General features: G+C 39.5%; 1 protein-coding gene across 1 annotated transcript in view; it reads left to right on the top strand.

Moving 5' to 3' along the window:
• Window positions 1-1,130: 1,130 nt before the first annotated feature.
• cd82b (CD82 molecule b) overlaps window positions 1,131-18,651 on the top strand; it is a 28,618-nt gene continuing 11,097 nt past the window's right edge. The window contains exons 1-4 of the mRNA XM_037767512.1: window positions 1,131-1,275; window positions 8,714-8,786; window positions 10,032-10,104; window positions 17,298-17,422. Of these exons, the coding sequence (XP_037623440.1) occupies window positions 8,724-8,786; window positions 10,032-10,104; window positions 17,298-17,422 (261 nt within the window). The 5' untranslated portion in view covers window positions 1,131-1,275; window positions 8,714-8,723. The remainder of the gene's footprint in view (window positions 1,276-8,713; window positions 8,787-10,031; window positions 10,105-17,297; window positions 17,423-18,651) is intronic.

Below are 18,651 nucleotides of genomic sequence, written 5' to 3' on the forward strand. Positions count from 1 at the left end.
CAGAAATAGAAATAATAGCTATGATAAGGAATAGACAGAACTGTTATGTACACTAGTAGTGACAAGATAGGTGTATATATAAATATTATATATAAAAAGCACCAATGATCAACAATAAAATAAGAAGAAAAAAAACACGTCTATGTGTCTGTATATAATAATGGATTCTAACTATAGATGCATTAATGTGTACATCATTTTAATGTTGAAGCTGGTTATGGTGGGGCTAATTTGAACTACTTTATATACTTTATCTGCTAGGTAGCTTGTGAATCCAACAATAAATAGATCAAATTAAAAAGGGATTAACAAAACAATTCCCTACAACATAATTCCTCTGAAATGTAATGGAGTAAATGGCAATTATCATGGAAGTACCTCAAATTGTACTTGAGTAAATGTACTTAGTTACTTTCCACCACTGATATTGAATTTATTGAAAGGATATGATAGCCCCTTGAGATGTAGCATCTCATTTTGGAGGGGGTCCTATTGACACAAATACAAAAACGCATACAGACAAAACAGCATAACAAACATACACTGCAAATACACAGATACAGCTTGCTCACCATCTCCCACCCAGACCCCCAGCCCTCTGCTGTTATACAAGAAACATTTGATACAATGACCACATTTAAATCAATTACATCAGCAGAAAGAACAATTGCAACAGTTTGTCTTCAGTTTGTATGTAGCACAAATAAACTGAGGATCATAAGTACACACAAATTAAAAACATGAACAGGTTGTTTTAAGATGAGAAGATACAGATGTCCTGAAGCAACGGAAAGAGGTAATACATCTCAGAAAAAGAGGAAGATTATTCCAGTCTGATGGAGCTTTGTATTGGAAAGACCTGTGTCCAACTTCTTTGAAAATTCTTGGGACAAAGAAAAAGGGATGTTGCATATGTCTGAGTGAATATGAAGATCTACATGGAACCAAAAACCAAAAATATATGTATATATGATGATAATAATAATAATTTTGTAAAAGCTTGTCTGCAAATTGTTGCACTCAGTCAGTTATAAGAAAATGCACCTGTGTGACCTTTAAAACCGTCCGGTGCAGTGTAGTTTGTCTTGGCCGGGCAGGAGAGGGTTAATAACCACGTCTGTCTGTCTCTACGTAGGGGTGTGAACACTTTCCCACACACACACACACACAGTAGTGTTGTTTCTCACCAGAGACAGTTCAGTCCCCCAGCGAGCAGGACAGAAGACGGTCGACCCATCAGAACAACTGTTACCACCTACAGGAGAACAAGTCAACGTAAGTGTTTTACGTTATTCATGTTTAACGTTGCGTATGTAACGTTAGGTTAGTTTAAGTGATAAAAGAGCACGCGAATCGTTGTTAGTCAGTTAGCCGCCGTCTCCTTTTGCCTTTAGAAAACTTGTGAAAAGTGTCTTAAGTTACTAAACTAACAGAAAGATAACTAACATGTTAACGGCAGTTTGCTTTAACAGTGATGGCTGAATGAAGAGACGTTAGTTTACTGTTGACGTTAACGTCAAAGTTACGCTAACGTTCTAGAACGTTGGTTAAAAGTCCACCGAACTGATTTGGTTACATTTAATAACATTCTATAAAGTTAAAGTTTCCCTTTAATAAATAAACAAAATGGCGCGCTCAGTTCTACTTGTAAAAGTGTTACATTTGAGGTCTGTGAAAGAAGGACTAATTTATAAAAGTATGTATGTGTATGTTACTGTAGCAACCTGCCGCTGCCACGGTCACGTCTCAACGTTTTTGAATGTGTATGCAGTTAACGTCATTTACAATCTGTGAACACCGGTGTAACGGCTCAAATATGTTGTGAGGTATTAATATTCTGAGTTTTGAGTTATTTCTATGCTGTGTGTTGGTCTTTAAAGAATCTCATAAGTAAACCGCTGACGTTAAAGCAGGTGGTCAAGTGGTCCCAAAGGTGAAGGACCTCCCTCACGGGGACACTTACCAGAAATAAGTTTATTCAAGTGTGCTATTTGTATACTTCTCTAAGAGAGTATACTTTAAGTTTACTTTGTATGTTCTTATCATAGAGATACTTAACAAAAGTATACTACTTGGCTCATGCTGACAAGTATACAGAAAAGTATAAGTATACTTGTACTTAATATATTGATACTAAGAAAATTATAAGTTAGTATACTTGTATAAAAACTATTAAACTAGTAGTTTCCTGAATATAGGCTACTTTGAAGTGCACTTTCATAAACTATACAGTTGGCTACAAGTATATAGTATTCTTCTTTTAAACTTAAAAAAAGAGAGTATACTTTAAGTTTACTTTTTATGTACTTATCAGAGATACTTAACAAAAGTATACTACTTGGCTCATACTGACAAGTATACAGAAAAGTCTAAGTATCCTTGTCTTATACTTGTACTTAATATATTGATACTAAGAAAATTATAAGTTAGTATACTTGTAGTATAAAAACTATTAAACTAGTAGTTTACTGAATATAGGCTACTTTAAAGTGCACTACTAAAAACTATACAGTGGGCTACAAGTATATACAAGCATACTTGCACTATAAAAACTATTAAACTAGTAGTTTACTGAGAGTATACTTTAAAGTGCACTTTCACACTAAAAAGTGTGCTACCAGTATAAAACTAGTAAACGCAGTACAATACTTACACTTAAAGTATACTTTTATAAACTAAAAAGTGGGCCAATTTAAAACCAAGAAGTATTGAAGCTGTACGCCTATAAGTATACTACTAGTACATTGATATTAGTATACTTACTACATAAAGTATACTTGGGAAATATATACTTGAACTTTACTTAAGTGTACTTCATTAAAATAAACTTGAAGTATACTGCTTTTTTTGTAAGGGGAAATAGTGAAAAGTCTTATCCCACTTAGAGACTGCACAGTGGGTCAGGATAACTCCTCATCACAGGGTCAGGTGTCTCAACTTTGATAGACATTTTTGTCCCTATGTGATGGAGCCATCACCTTTGATAAAGTGTATTGTAAAAATATTGTATGCTAAAACCGCGTGAAAATAAGCCCTAAACCCCCTATGTTGGATGAGGTTTGATGCACAAGAAATGTACAACTATTCTGTGACATTAGTTTTCTGCATTATTTTACAAAGCTGTCAGAGAGGATAGGGACACAAACTTGTTTTTGTTAGGATTTGTATGTGTATAAGAAGTCTTAGCAGGAAAAAGTTTGTGAGCAGTACGGAGGCATTTATTTGGCAAAACTGAAGAGAAGCATTGAGTAAGATGCCTTATGCGAGGCAACATCCAGTTGCAACAGTGCTCTTGCAGCCCTCTTGCATTAGGTGCAAGCTTTTTAGCAATATTGTGGTTTTTGCAAGCAGAAATTCGTATCTGAGCAGGCACACCTACTGTAGTGGAGCAAGCAAAATTCATTCTCAACTCCAAGTTACTGTCTGCTCTCACAACAACTTAAGTTTCATTTAGTTTTACTGCAGAAATTAAAAGTGGATTCATCATTATTCAGTGACAGAATTTGAAATTAGTTTGCTTTTGGGATTTGGCCACCATCAACATTCAGCTAGCCATGTATTTGGCTGCTGTGTGTCATGTTTACAAACTACAGTATACCACTTTAAAGTCTTTTACAGCTCATATACCCACATGATGTATCTTGAAAAGCCACAGTGGAGCAGAGGTGAGTTGTTTGATGCTGTGTAGGACACCGCAGCCTCAGGCTGAAGCCTCATATTTCTGGTTCCATTGCAGCTGCTTTATTGGGCTTTAGGAGGTTAATAAAGTTGTATTGGCAACACTTTTGAAGCTGGTTGTGACAGAAACACTGTTTTTCACCAAACCACATCCTTTTCTTCTTTCTGTTTTATATCATAAAATACTCTAAGCTCTGTTTGATCTTGTCGCCAGAGATGCTTCATCGTTTCCACTGGATGGTGGGACGGTACCTGGCACTGAACCGCTGTGGGGGATTTCACCCCTTTATGTCATGAGTCCCATCGATACTAAATAGGAAATCCCCTCCATCCCACAGAATTTGTTAAGGCTTATCAACCGATGAAGCAACTCAACTGATGAAACATAGTCTAGACTACATGACCCAGATGAATGAAAACCTTTACAGACATAAACAATATTTTGATAGTAAAAATGATCATTACTAGCAGGCCTAGTCTTCACCCTCGCAAGCTGCAATATTACACACAAAACTTAACTTGCACCAGTAACTGCCTCTAGAAATATATATGTGCTGAAGCTGTTTCCTCTTACTCAAACATTAAAAAAAAATCAGTTAAGTCACCAAAATGCCACTGAGATAATGAGCAACATCCTGTCTGTACAGAGGGACAAACAACCTGGTTGCACATGTTGAAGCAGGATTCTGGCATGGTATTAAGGGCTTTAGCAGCAGGCAAGTTCATGCCAGCGTGATGTTGGCCTCACAGATGTGTAAATGGGTCATATATGAATATAATAGGAGGAGAAGGTAGATGGAGGTTGGCACATCGCCTTGCTTTTTGTGTACAACAGGGATGTAGTTGATCCATGCTGGGTCCATTACTGACACAGTCGATGCCATCTGCCACTAATGCTGCCTTCATAATCATCTCTGTACCCCATGCTTGTGTGCTGGCTTTTTAATAAACTCCAATTTCAATTTAGTGCACCCCAAACACTGTTCGATGGTGATCAAACCACATGGAGGAAAATGGCTGTAAGAGGTCACAGAGTTTGGAGAGTTCAGGTGACTCATTTGCAGCTTTCTTAGAGAGAGTCATTTCTTTTCTGCACATGGTTTTTGCACCATAAGTGTGAGCTTTAGGAGTTTCACACAATAGTCAGCTATCAAAACCACTAGTCGACACTGTGCATCGTTGTAGACTAATAGTTCATCTGTGGTTTTAGCACGGTGCAGTCATATAACAGTGGCAATACATCTACATCACAGCAGATATGCAGCTGGGGTAGTTTTTGTTGTCATGCGTGAATTTAACACTGTTGGGGCACTAAAGCAGCAGACATGCAGCAAGAGGCAGAAAGAAACATGGCTATACATCCCAATGCTTGACTATGATCGACAGTATGGCACTGACCAAAGGTGGATATAACTTAAGTTGTTGTTGAACAATTTGTTTGACTAATCACTTTCTATATTATGCCATGTTAAATAAACAGAACTTAAGGTATTTATTTCAGTCCAAAATGGTGTAAGCGTAGCTTTGCTGCTGGGCGCTGATGTTGCAATGTAACCAAATATTAACTTTCACTTCTTGGCAATATACGTTTTTTGACTGCACTCAAACAATTTCTCCAGCTCAGACAAGCCTGCTGGGGGTTTAGTTCAATCAGATCGCCGCTCATCGGTAAACAGCCTCTCAGAGCCAATCGAGGACTGTGCTATTTCACCTACCTCTAGGTGGGTCCCGCCTACATTAGTTAACCCTTTACTGGTTGTATTTGAGATTTGAATAATATCTATCTCCAGTGATTAATCGAGTAGTCGACTACTTTTTGGGAGTAATTGATGACTACTAAAATGCAGCAGTCGTGAATGCCCTACTTGAGCTTAATAGTCTTTTTCTGCTGTCCCATTTCAGACAAAGAAACTACATTGTCTTTCATTATGAATAGCTGTTATACTGCTGTTTCTTGGAATTGCTGTTTGGCTCTCCTTTGAATTTCCATCGCACTTTCCAGTCCTTATTTTTTTACCTTGGAACAGATTTGTCATTCACTTTCAGGGAGTCCAGTGTGATTGGGTTTGTCTAGGTAGGCTCAGCAAAAATAAACCTATAAAATGGGCTCACAGTTGTTTGCAGGATCTGCTCAATGTGTGAGCTTGCATGGACATTCTGCAAAAGAGTTGATTTATGATTTGGTTTGGTTTGGTTTGGCTTTGCTGCTAACCTCAATATGTTCAGTTGGCTGCTTCAGAATGAATTGGGCTGGTCCTGTTAGCCTATTTAATTTGTTGTTTGAAAAATATACTAAGTAGCATTGAGGCATTGTTGGGGATTGTTTTCAGATGGACGGGGCTCAGTCAACAAACAATGGTTGTCATAACTAAGCCTTTTTTAATCTGCACTGCTGCTCACCATCTAGACATAAAGACCAGCAATCTCCTTTAAGGATTATCTACTTTGCAGGGGTATCTGCTTTGGGATTTGTGCTGTGTTTAGTTTTGTAAACATGAATTGTGTTGGCCATGCCCATGTTTGTATTTGGTTACTCTAAATAACTAGTGCTCTTGTGATGGTTCAGCAGCTCAAATTGTATTACTTGGTGAATCCTAACTTTCAGTGTTTTATTCAACCAGCTGAGCCATGAATCTAATTGGGAAGATTATATTAGATGAAGAATTTTGTAAGAAGGAAAAACATAAAACATAAAATAAACACAGTAGTTTTAGAAAAACATTAGGAAGTAAACAGTATGGAAACATTTTTAGATGGGTGTTAAATACCATTTCATATTTAAATTAGGCGAGAGATGGCAGTGTGGATACTATTGCTTCCCCTGTCACTTGTATGCATAGATAGAAACACCACTAACCGATTGAAGGGGAAGATACAGTAAAAGTCAGAGAGATGTCAGTAAAGTTAAAACGCTCAAAGGAAACACAAAAGTAATTTAACTGGTAATTAAGGCTGTCAATCGATTAAAATATTTAATTGCGATTAATCGCATGATTGTCCATAGTTAATCGCGATTAATCGCAAATTAATTACTTTCTTTATCTGTTCAAAATGTACCATAAAGGGAGATTTGTCAAGTATATAATACTGTTATCAACATGGGAGTGGGCAAATATGCTTTATACAAATGTATGTATATATTTATTATTGGAAATCAATTAACAACACAAAACAATGACAAATATAGTCCAGAAACCCTCACAGGTACTGCATTTAGCATAAATATATATTATATTGAATATGCTCAAATCATAACATGGCCAACTCAAACCCAACAGGCAACAACAGCTGTCAGTGTGTCAGTGTGTCAGTGTGTCAGTGTGCTGACTTGACTATGACTTGCCCCAAACTGGGCATGTCTGTAAAGGGGAAACTCATGGGTCAGAGGTCAAGGGACCCCTGTGAAAATGTCCGTGCCAGTTTTTTCTGGCCAAAATTTAGCGCAGTTTGGAGCATTATTTAGCCTCCTTCACGACAAGCTGGTATGACAGGGTTGGTACCAATGAATTCCTTAGGTTTTCTAGTTTCATATGATGCTTCTCTCTAGCTTTAAAACTGAGCCCACTACAACCAAAAAATAGCAAGTTGCGTTAATGTGTTAAGAAATTAGTGGCGTTACAACAAATTTACGTTAACATGTTATAATAATATAATAATATGGTAACATAACATATTAGAAGAAAGTAATATTTTCAGTCAAAAACAAAACAGTGCAAAATATGGGGACATTTCTAAAGGATTTTAAGTAACTGTATCCTTTTATATTCAGAAATAATACACAACTAACATCAGGTAATTGTTTTTTGCTTCCAAAATCCAAAACACACTATTATAGGCTCAGGCATTGGGAGGAACCTACAGTTTTGATGTAAAAGAGACAGGGAGAAGAGAGCAGCTTGTCATCTGATACACGGGGAGTTGTCTCTCTGGGATATTTTCAGACTCCTCAAATAACCACAATGGCCGGTTATATTTTCGGTGTTCCCAGCGAAGGAAAAGGGCTGGTTGTGGTAAATATTTTCTTTGACTCACGGAGCCCAGGCTGAATCATGTTGCAAGAGGGATTCATACTGTGCAGTATGTGTGGTGCTGGTCTGGCCTACAGGTGTTTCCTCAAAGGAAAATGTTACTCACAGAAAAGTCACTGAATGCAGTCATACAGTATGTGTAGGCTGTATACATGGGATGAGTGAGAGGTAGACTGATAGTAAAACAATGCAGACGTCAGTGTAACATGCTCAAACTCAAAATGTCACACAGCTACAGTTCTGAGCTTGTTTTGAGAGTCTGATTCACAACATTACTGTGTTGTTGGTTGTCGTTGTATGACATCAGCCAGACCTATTATTCAAATGGCTGGATACGGTTTTATTATAGGCTACTCTTGTTGTACATTTTGCTCGATATAGTTCATGAAATCAATTATAAATCACTGTTTCTCAACCAAGCTTGTTACTGCTAGTAAACACAGTCGTAGATTGGCCTGGTTCCCTTTTGCTTGTGATGACAATAGCATGTCCAACCACATGCTGTCATGGTCTCCACACAGTCATCATGACTTCACCGCTCGCCACTTTGTGGTGGTCTTTCCTCCAATCTGTCTCACCAGGGTAGTTCCTCTTGTTTGTCAAGAATTAAACTATATATTCGTTAACAAATTTGCTTTCAAAAGCAATACTACGCTGTCGTAAAACCCAGTATTTCAAAGACAACGGGCCAATTGTTTTCCTATAAAACTAGCTGGGCTGTTTAAGACTGGAGAAACGTGGCTGTTGAAAATGAATTAGGCTGGAAGTTGTTGCTTTGAAGATTAAAGCTGTGTTTAATCGGGAACCCAACTGTGCAGATTTTCCTGTGTCCTTGTTTTTGTGGCATGCAAGGCTATCTCAAGGCAAGGCGTCTTTGTTTTGTTGTTGTATCTTTTCTCCATCTTGTGATTGTCTTCTCTTTTTATCTCACACGCCCACACTTGACTGCGATATTACCCTCTGATGTTTAATTTAAACAATAAATTCTGTTTATTTCTGTCTTCCAGAAGCGCAGCCATGGGGAAAGGATGCATCACAGTCACCAAGTACTTTCTATTCCTCTTCAACCTCCTCTTCTTTGTAAGTAATCGCATTTCTTCATCACTGCTTTGTGGCAGTGCTGCAATAACTGCAATGCAATGCATAGCATGCGCCGTCAGAATCATGTCACATGACTTCCGCTTTGTCAGTAGCTTTATTTACCTAAGATAGAAAGATAGGTACAGTATGCTGCTTCAGCTGAATCAGGCACTCGTGACGCATTGGGATGCCTTTCAGCAGTAGTTTTTATTTGAATAAGAGTCCTTATTCAAATAGCACCAGAGATTAGTGGAGATGCATAGGGAAATGTCGCTGCAGCTCTGCCTGGAGCGAGAGACTTCACAGAGCGCCTCAGCACAGCCAGGTCTAAACAACAGCAGATGGTTTCTGTTTGATTCCTCCTCTCTCACACCGGCCACAACGTGAAGTCCAGGGGTTGATAAAACCCCAGACTCCTAAAACTGACTCTGCGAGGATGTCCAGACCTTTCCAATGAGACTGCGGCTGTAAACCTGACGCAGACCTTTTGATGTGAACTAGTGTCTAATAGGAAGCGTGTGTGTTTGTGTCAGTGTTTGTCCATGTGGACGGATTAGACTAATGGAGGCTAGGGGAAGCCAGGAAGTGGTGGGCTAATGATGGCTGCCGGGAGCTCAACAGTATCTTGAAATGAACAGCTCTTAACCAGGACTCTAATGACTGCTGTGGGGTCTGGGAGGAGGAGGGGAGCTGGTGAATCAACAGAGCCTCTCATTTATGGATTTTGCCCCCACTACAGTGCCCCACAACTTCTAAACAAGGGCCCTCTTAATTACATAGAAGTTCTGAGCTTCATTTCCTCATTACAAGGATATATAAGGTAAAACTGATTATTTTCAGACGCCAGAGACAAAGTGTTTCAGTATAGAAGTGATGATTGTTCTCATTTCTGATTGTCTTGACCCCTTTATCCTTACTTAACACTGTTGCTGTTCTGAATAGGATATGGGTGACTGAGTGTGACTGGTAGATTTGTGGCTGGCTGGCTGTTAATTGTGAGGAAAAACCAGCAAAGTGGGTCTCTTGATCCTCTCCACATCCTCTTTCTCTCTGCACATTGCTGTGAGAGAAAGAGACGAGCAGAAAGAGAGACAGAGTGAAGAGTTGGGATCTGATTAATTCCAGATGTGACAGACTGAGGACGTATAAATAAGGCCCTCTCTGTTTTAAGACACACCAGCACAGATGCTGTGTTTTACTCACATGAGATTTGGTTCCTGATTCTTTTCTGTTTCTCCTCTGCAGATCTTCGGAGCAGTGATCATGGGTTTTGGCCTGTGGGTCCTCTTTGATAACCAGAGCTTCATTGCTGTTCTACGTAAGTGTTGCAACACTCCCACACACACACACGCAGTCCCTGATGCCACGTCCTTAAGTGATTAAAAAAAACTCACATGAGCACTTTTGACCCATGTCAGTTCTGCTGGTCAGAACACAGTAGAATTGGAAATAGAGATTGGAGAGTGTGCCTGTCAAATCCTAAAACTTCTGGCCTACTTCGCAAAGCTTAAGTGGATTTTATCCAATAGGAATCATTACCAAGTAACCACGAAGGGATTTTCACAACAAACTAAAAATGTGACTCACAGATGAAGCTTTATGACTTCCTCAAGCTTCCCTGTAGACTCACACTGATAGACACATCTGTTGAGATCCAGGGGAGTAGGTTAGTCAGGGGAGGTGACAGGCTCACAATTACCAAGGCATACCAAGTTGTTTTATCTTATGACAGTAAATAGCAGCTTTATTTGCCCCACAGTTTCCACACAGAGCTGTACTTTGAACTTGCCGCTTCTCTCGCCTCCCCAGACGGCAGAGGTGCAAAGATAAAATCTCCCACCTTCACAGATGTTGTCACAGATGTATTTGTAGACGCTGCATAGTGAAAAAAAAAAAACTCCGAATTGCATTCTCCTAAGAGGGAAAGTTATCCGCTTTGTCATAGACAACAATATGTCTAACTTAGGTTATCTACTGCGAAGACACCAGAGGAAGCATAATGAAACCCAGCTCCAGCTGAAAAGAGCAAGGAACCACGGATGGAAACTCTTAGTTGCCATAAATCTCGTTATAAATGCTTTCAGTGTGTTCATCCCGGATGGAACATTGCCGAAGGCAGCGTCGAGGTTTTCTCCCAACGTCAATCTATAAAGAAGAATTCTTTCAATTTATTATCTGGCAACTTAATATGTGTTGGAAGTCAAGCAAAATGAAACTGGGATACCCCTTTCCTATAGGAGATATGATGCGGATCGCAAAGCTACAGAACATGGTGACGAGTGTTAACCCATTCAGAACAACCTCAGATGTGGTTGTAGCCTGTCCACTGTGCCAGTCTGAAAGAGATTTACTGCTTTTATACTGACAACATTTGTCCAAGAGTGAATAACTTTTCTCGAGCTGCAACCGATTAGGTTGAATTAAGCAGCTTGATTATCCACACGTTGTTTCAGTCATATCTTCAAGCAAAAATGCCCGATGTGAGCATTTACTGCTTTTTCTCTGTATTATATCATTGTAAACTGAATACTAGGGCTGTACCCGACCAAAGAGATTCTAACACTCATATGATTTTGTCGGCTAATCAATTAGTTGATTTAGTCGACAGATCTGGGAAACGGAATTTCTCCACGAAGAATCACACAAAAGCACCACTTTAAATCTAGTGTTTACCAGAGATGTGCTCATGAGTTTCTTGTAAATAAGTAATTCTGTATGAAAAAGCATAGAAATCAACTAATCAACAAAAAAAATCTTAGTCGACTAATCAACTGAGAGGGGGCAGGCATACTGAATATTTTTTTGTTTAGGTTGACAACAAGATAATCTGAAGACATCATCTTGAGCTCTGGGATATTGTGAATGATAATTTTCTACATTTTATAGACTTGACGAATACTGATTCATAGAGCTGTCAAAGTTAACAAGATAACGCGTTAACACAAATTAGTTTTAATGCCATTCATTTCTTTAACGCAACTTTAGATTTTTAGGTTGCAGTGGATAGTGGGTTTTAAAGCTGGAGTGAAGATTTGCATCATATGAAACTAGAAAACCGAAGGAAGGAAAGGAAAAACTGCCATGGCCATTGTCAAAGGGGTCCCTTGACCTCTGACCTCAAGATATGTAAATGAAAATGGATTCTATGGGTACCCACGAGTCTCCCCTTTACAGACATGCCCACTTTATGATAATCACATGCAGTTTGGGGCAAGTCATAGTCAAGTCAGCACACTGACACACTGACAGCTGTTGTTGCCTGTTGGGCTGCAGTTTGCCATGTTATGATTTGAGCATATTTTGTATGCTAAATGCAGTACCTGTGAGGGTTTCTGGGTCTCTAATTTTCATGTAATTGCGATTTACTATGGACAATAATGCGATTAATAGCGATTAAATATTTTAATCGATTGACAGCCGTACTGATTAAACAAGAGAATAGTCTGCAGATTAATCAATGGTGAAAATAATCATAAGTTGCAGTTCCGACTTTTTTAGCCTCTGTTTGCAGTCAATAAGTATGGGAAGTTGTATGATGAGAAAGGCCTTTCTCTGAGGGCTGAGCAGAACTAGAGAAATCTATATTTAGGCTAGAGGTCTGCGCTGCTTTGACTAATGAGTTGTGAAAAGGCGGAAGTTATGACGAAGACCAGCCAGAACTGACCTTGTGTCCTAAACTAGTCCGACTGGGTCTTGTCTTCCTCCAGCTCATATTTCAGCTCTTGAGGTCACTACTCAAAGAGGAATCGCTCCAAGGTTGTTATTGAGCTGAGTTTGCTTATCTCCAGTCAGCCGTCCAGAATATAAAGGGCAGTACAGTATCCATCATCCCTGCCAGGCCCAGTCCTATTGTTATGATAATCCAGCTGTTGCTTCTGAGATAGTAGAGATCCTGCTCTGATACCCTGAGGATATCCCTTCCTATGTGGGGCTTGATGACCTTCTCTCCTCCATGTATTTTTGTTCCCTGTAGCCAGGAGGGGTTGACTTCAACTCCGAACTGCATCCCTCACTGGAAACCTCTTACCCGCTGTAGAGGGAAACAAAAACCAAAGCTGCAGGCAACTCTGTTTATTGACTCTGTGTGTTCCCCTCAGAAGTTGTACCATTGCCTGACCATAAACAGGATCTCTGTGTTTTCAGTTTCCATTCTTTATGAGTTGCATTAATAGAGGCCTCTGCAGCTGTCCCAATGACTTCAGCGAGGGGAACTTCGGGAATGTTTTGGTTTCAGGATCCCTATTTCTCGGTTGAAAGGCCATCTTCCCCTCACTCTCTATATCAATACAGTGCTGTTAATAGTTTACCTCAGTGACATTGAGTTTACTGTATCTTGCTGGCACTTGCCAAAACACAGCTTGCCTTGTGTTTAAACAAAAGTCAGCCTTGGAAAGGAGGTCTGTGAGCCAGAGAGCGCGCCAAAGCCCAGTTTGGAAATATGCTGAGGATTATTTTAGAAACTTTCCAAAGTCACAAACAGAGAGAAGAGAACTCGGTTGGAAAACGACTTTTCTTTGGGCCGCTTTAACTCTAGAAGTTAAGCACAAAGACGATGTACTTATGTTTAAATCTGTATATAATGTCAACCGTGACTTTTCTTCATCTCTATACGAGCTGAATGTGTGGCTCTGGTTATGTTTACAGAAGGACGTGCATAACAAACAGTCCGCCCTCCTCCCTCAGCAGCAGCTTTCTTGAAGGGCACCATAATTCTTGCCTCTTTTTTAAATGGAAAGTTCCATTGGAAATCACCCGAGGAACTATTTTAAAGTATCTAGCAGCGACCTACATGGAAACAAGCCATGGTACACGACAGAACAGCACAGTAACCAGGCGAACACAAGCTGACTTAAGAAAAAGTGTATGTGAAATTACCACAGAACACAGATGCCAGCTGCACCACAGCAGGAAGGTTGTAAAGTACAGGCTCAGTTGTTCTGCAACTTTGACACACCTGACAGGAAATACCTTTTTTGAGCTTTAAAAGACTCTAATTTTAAGAATGTAGGATAGATAACAACCAAGATGTTAAAGTCCGCCTGAATAGAGTGCTATAGGAGTTAGCATTTTAGCACTTCCGGTTCCCTTGTCTGGAAGTCAAGGGTTTTTTGATTGAGTTTGTATTATTTAGACGCCTGAAATAAGGTCTGTGGTTAACACAAGCTTCAGAGATTTTAACGTTTTGTTCTACGATATAAAATACGTCAGTACATACCCCACTCGTTTTTTAAGCTTTTATATGTCTTAAAAAAGGCGGTTGTTAACAAGTGGTTAAATGTGACTACTAAATGTCATGACGCCGACTCGTTTGTCTTTACAGCCTCGTTCAGTATACTCTTGTTCATGCGACCCTAGTTCGTTTATAGTCTAACGTTAGCTTTTTACTTGTGTCGATTGTATTTACACTTCAAAAATCATAAAAGCGGTGTTCATTTGTGAAGATTATCTTGCTGTATAAAATGTGTAACTATCATAAACGTTTTGCCACAGAGCTTATTTTCTGCAATAATCCAAAACCCAATGGAAAACCCCCATTGGCTTTTTAAGTCGAGGGAACCAGAGCGATGCTAACTTCCTGGTTGGCCTACAAAAATCCGTCATCCCTGCATCACTGTATGTGTCATTGCTACCGTAGCTACTGATTCTACATGATGCTGGAGGAGAGAACCATGTCAAAGATTAGACATATTGCCATAATATGCCAAGAATATTAGAAAACGGCTTCAATTAGAATTTTAGAAGTGGTCACAGCGGAGAATCGTTTTGAGGTAGCATTAGTGTTGCATGACGTTTCCTCTAACTCCAGGGTGTATGTTTTTACTGGAACAAGTGTTCATTTAATCACGGGGCTGCAGGGAGACTACACACAAACATCTTTCTCCATTATAGCTCCCACTGTTAGATAACCATAAAAAAACGGGCTTATGATCTACATGGAAAATATATTTTTTAAGGTCCACTGACTAAATCTCCATTATGTTGATTTAATGTGCCACAGTGAGTTTTGCTCCACGTTGAGACTAATAACTGTATGAAATCATAGAATCTAGCAGAAAAAAATGACGGCCATGCATCTTGCAATCCTAGTTCAGCTCTGCGACTTGCGTCACTGCTTCCTTTGGTCCATCTCTGCTCTAGATATCGATCTGTTATGCCACTAACTAGATACTCAGCAGTCTCTTGCATGCTTTAGTTTGGCAACACTCATGTTTCATTAGTGTATCTCAATTCTGCTTAAACCATTTCATGCATCTTCCCGTATTCTTCAGGTAATTTCTGTTTTTAAAAAGCCTGTGGACATCTGTTTGTGCAGACACTGGTTGTGTGTGCGTGTGTGTTAGAGTGCGAGAGATTGAAATAACATGCTTCAACAGAGTGCTGGATATAGAACATACAGTATCCTTGTCTGCCTCCCGTTAAATGCTACCCTGTAGCCACATAAGCACTCCGCATATGTTGACTGATGTACTTTTAGCTTTCAATTACTCTCGAACTACCACAACATGTGTTGCTCTGGTAACCCATTTAGAGTCAGCGATGTACATGTATGCAATGATGTCTTTGTGCCAGGGTGTCTCAGTACACTACACCATCTATATACAAAACACAATGTACATAAAAATATATATATATATTTTGCTTTAGGGCTGAAACTAACGATTGTTTTTTTATTATTGATTAATCTGCAGATTATTTTCCTGACTAATTGATTAATCGTTTGGTCAATAAATTGTCAAAAAAAAGAGTAAAAAGTCTTGTTTTAGTCCGACCAACAGTTCAAAACCTAAAGATATTCAGTTTACAGTAGCTAGAAAAGCAGCAAATCCTCACATTGGAGAAGCTGGAACTAGAGGATGGTTGAAGTTTTTGCTTGAAAAATGACTCTTGATTATTTATAGAATGGGGTTTCCTATTGGCAGAGTGGTTAAGATGCAAATAACTGTGATGTCCTTGGTTTAATTCCAGCTGTCTCTATATTATCAACTGTCCATTACAGGCAAACATGTCATAAGTACATAATACTTTAAAAAGTATGTAGAGCTGCAACGATTATTTGTCAATTATTAAATTAATCGGCAACTATTTTTAAACGATCAACGATATTTTTCATAATTTTATAGACCAAACAACTAATCGATTAATCGAGAAAATAATTGTTAGTTGCAGCCCTAAAAATATGTATATACTAACACGTAAAATATTTTAAACTATCCTGGGAATGAGCTGTTATAAGCAACAAATAATCAAATTCATGGGAAAACCTGTAGATTCAGTCGTGTGAAAAATAAATAGGTTTTCACTCTTGATTTAAAAATCTCATTTGTGTTTACGTCTGTAGTCGAGTGTCGTGGTTTATCTGAAAGAATTGGGGCATGGTGGGAAAATGCAGTGCCGCCCTACAGAATGCTTATTTTTCTTTGGAAGAAAGACACAGCTTGCATCCTGTGATAATGAGTGTACGTGATGCAGTATAAAGACTGAGGATGTCTGCAAAGTAAGGTGGTGCTATTATCATGAAGCAGCTTATAGTCTGACTTGGATGCCTGTGTGGACGAATGTTGGCTCAATGGATGTACAGTCATTAGGTTTTACACAATAGAGCTGTACTTGGAACGACACCGTGGGATAATTAATATTCATTGTGCGTGAGTGTATATCTGATGATTGCTGCATGAAGCATCAGCAGCTAATGTGACAAGGGAAGCCAAGAACATTATATTATATTCATTGAGCAGTGTTGGAGGAGCTGCTGTCTGACAGCTTCCTCACCAAAAATGAATGGGAGGGAGTTATCTGATAGCTCTGGCTGATTCGCTTGGCCCAGGAACCTCTCAGTGTTGGAGCCATTTCACAGAGCTCGGATTCTGGCTTCATGTGCCGACCGAGCTCTGACTCTCTGGAGCTCCTCCAGCCCAGATAACACACAGCCACATAATGGCTCCAGTTTATCTCCTCTCCAACCTTCCAATCTTCCATTTCAGTCCCTGCACCCTCCTCCTCCTCCTGGAGCTCTCCACATACCAAAGAAGGAAATCAATTAATCTCACACACATTGGTCCAACTCTCTCTGGTGGCCAATTAAAATAATCTTTTGTGGGAGAAAAGCAGCACAATGTTCTGCATTGAATTGAGAAGTGGAAGGTTTGCACTGTGAATCATTTCTGGCTCGCTGTAACCGTCTGTATCAAAATGGTTTTCGCATGTGACCGAGGCCTTCCTCTGAGTTGCATTTGTGGTTAAAATAGAAAAAACAAGAGAGAGATCAGGGCCCTGCTGCTGTTATTTTATCATGAAAAGTCATGTGTGAATGCATTTGGTGTGCTAATTGGTTGTGTTTTTGTTTAAAAAAAATAAAAAAAAGCAGCTGAGGTTTAACTTAAAAAGCTGAATTTAACTACCAACTGTTGCCATAAAACTATGAGCAGGTGTTTAGCACACAGTGCCCACATAGGTTTCAGTGGTCTAACCCTTTCTGTGTGTCTCTGTCTGTTTACATCTGTTTTTTTCCAGAGGAATCATCAGACACAGTGAAAGTGGCGGCCTACATCCTCATCGGAGTGGGCTCCTTGTCAATGGCCATGGGCTTCTTCGGCTGCTTAGGAGCCATCTACGAAATCCGTTGTCTGCTGGGTCTGGTGAGAAATTACATTCACTTTAAGCTCCAATGCTAACATGCTACAGCTTGGTCTCATTTTCTAAGAGGCAGAGAAAGGGTTAACTCCCCCACCACAGCGAGATGAGGCAGTTTAAAACTAAATGTGCATGTGACATTTATGTAAGATCTAACATCTGACCACCGTTATTACCACACAGGAAACTAAATGTTCTGTTCGATGACAGAGAAAATAAACAGGTTTTCATCCTCAATTGAAAAACTCTTAGTCGAGGGGCACCCTGGTGATCTATGCTGAGCATGACCCCCAACATCCTCCATTAGAGTCTGGCCGAGGACCTTTATCTCTCTCTCTCTCTCTACTCATTTCCTGTCATCTCTCTAATGTTGAGTCTCTAAATAAAGGCATACAATTCCTAAAAATAATAGTTTAATCTCAGTAGCTTGTTTACAGGGCCGACCATCTATATATTATTGTATATATTGTATTGTAGCTACTGTACACTTACGTTTTGCACAAAACATTCACCTAAATGCTAGAGGTGGGCAGATCGATCTGAAAATATCGATAGTACCAATAACTATGCCTCGTTTTGCTGAAGAAAGAGGAGCATTGTTTGGCTCTATTTCACAGATGTGAAAGCAGCTTTTGCTTTTGTGTAGTTATTTGCAATAACAAAGTTTTAAAGCATTCATTATTTTCAACAAGTAAATGTTTGCATTGTTTATTAAAAAAACATTTTTGGTATTTGCCTTTTAAAAGTGTCCTGTTTTTTAACATGTGATAAGTAATGAACAGTGGACAGCAACATGAAAGTATATAAACCACTTTTAATTATAAAAAGTTTTGTATAGATATTGGTGATTTTGGCCTGTATTACTTGGTATCGGATCGAAACCAAATTTTGCGGTATCGCCCACCCCTACTATATGCACCTGCTTGAGATCTCAAGCTTGGCTAAGAACACATGATAGATTCCTGCTGACAGTAAAGCCCTTTTCACATTTGTGCTTATGTGTGGGCCGGGGCCTCGCAGCATGTGTGGATTTAGCGAGGGGGAGGGGGGTGACAGGGATAAAGCCAGGGAGACGTAGGGGGTACAACAAGAGTGGGGATGGGTGCGCGACCTCTACAGTGTTAAACCTGCTCGGGGTTAACTGAAGAACTGCTGTGACCTACTTCTCCCAGTGACAGTGACCAGCTGGCAGGGGACCCCCCCATCACACGCACACACGCCACCTTTACACACA

Source organism: Sebastes umbrosus, chromosome 4, assembly GCF_015220745.1.
Source record: "Sebastes umbrosus isolate fSebUmb1 chromosome 4, fSebUmb1.pri, whole genome shotgun sequence".
NCBI lineage: Eukaryota > Metazoa > Chordata > Actinopteri > Perciformes > Sebastidae > Sebastes > Sebastes umbrosus.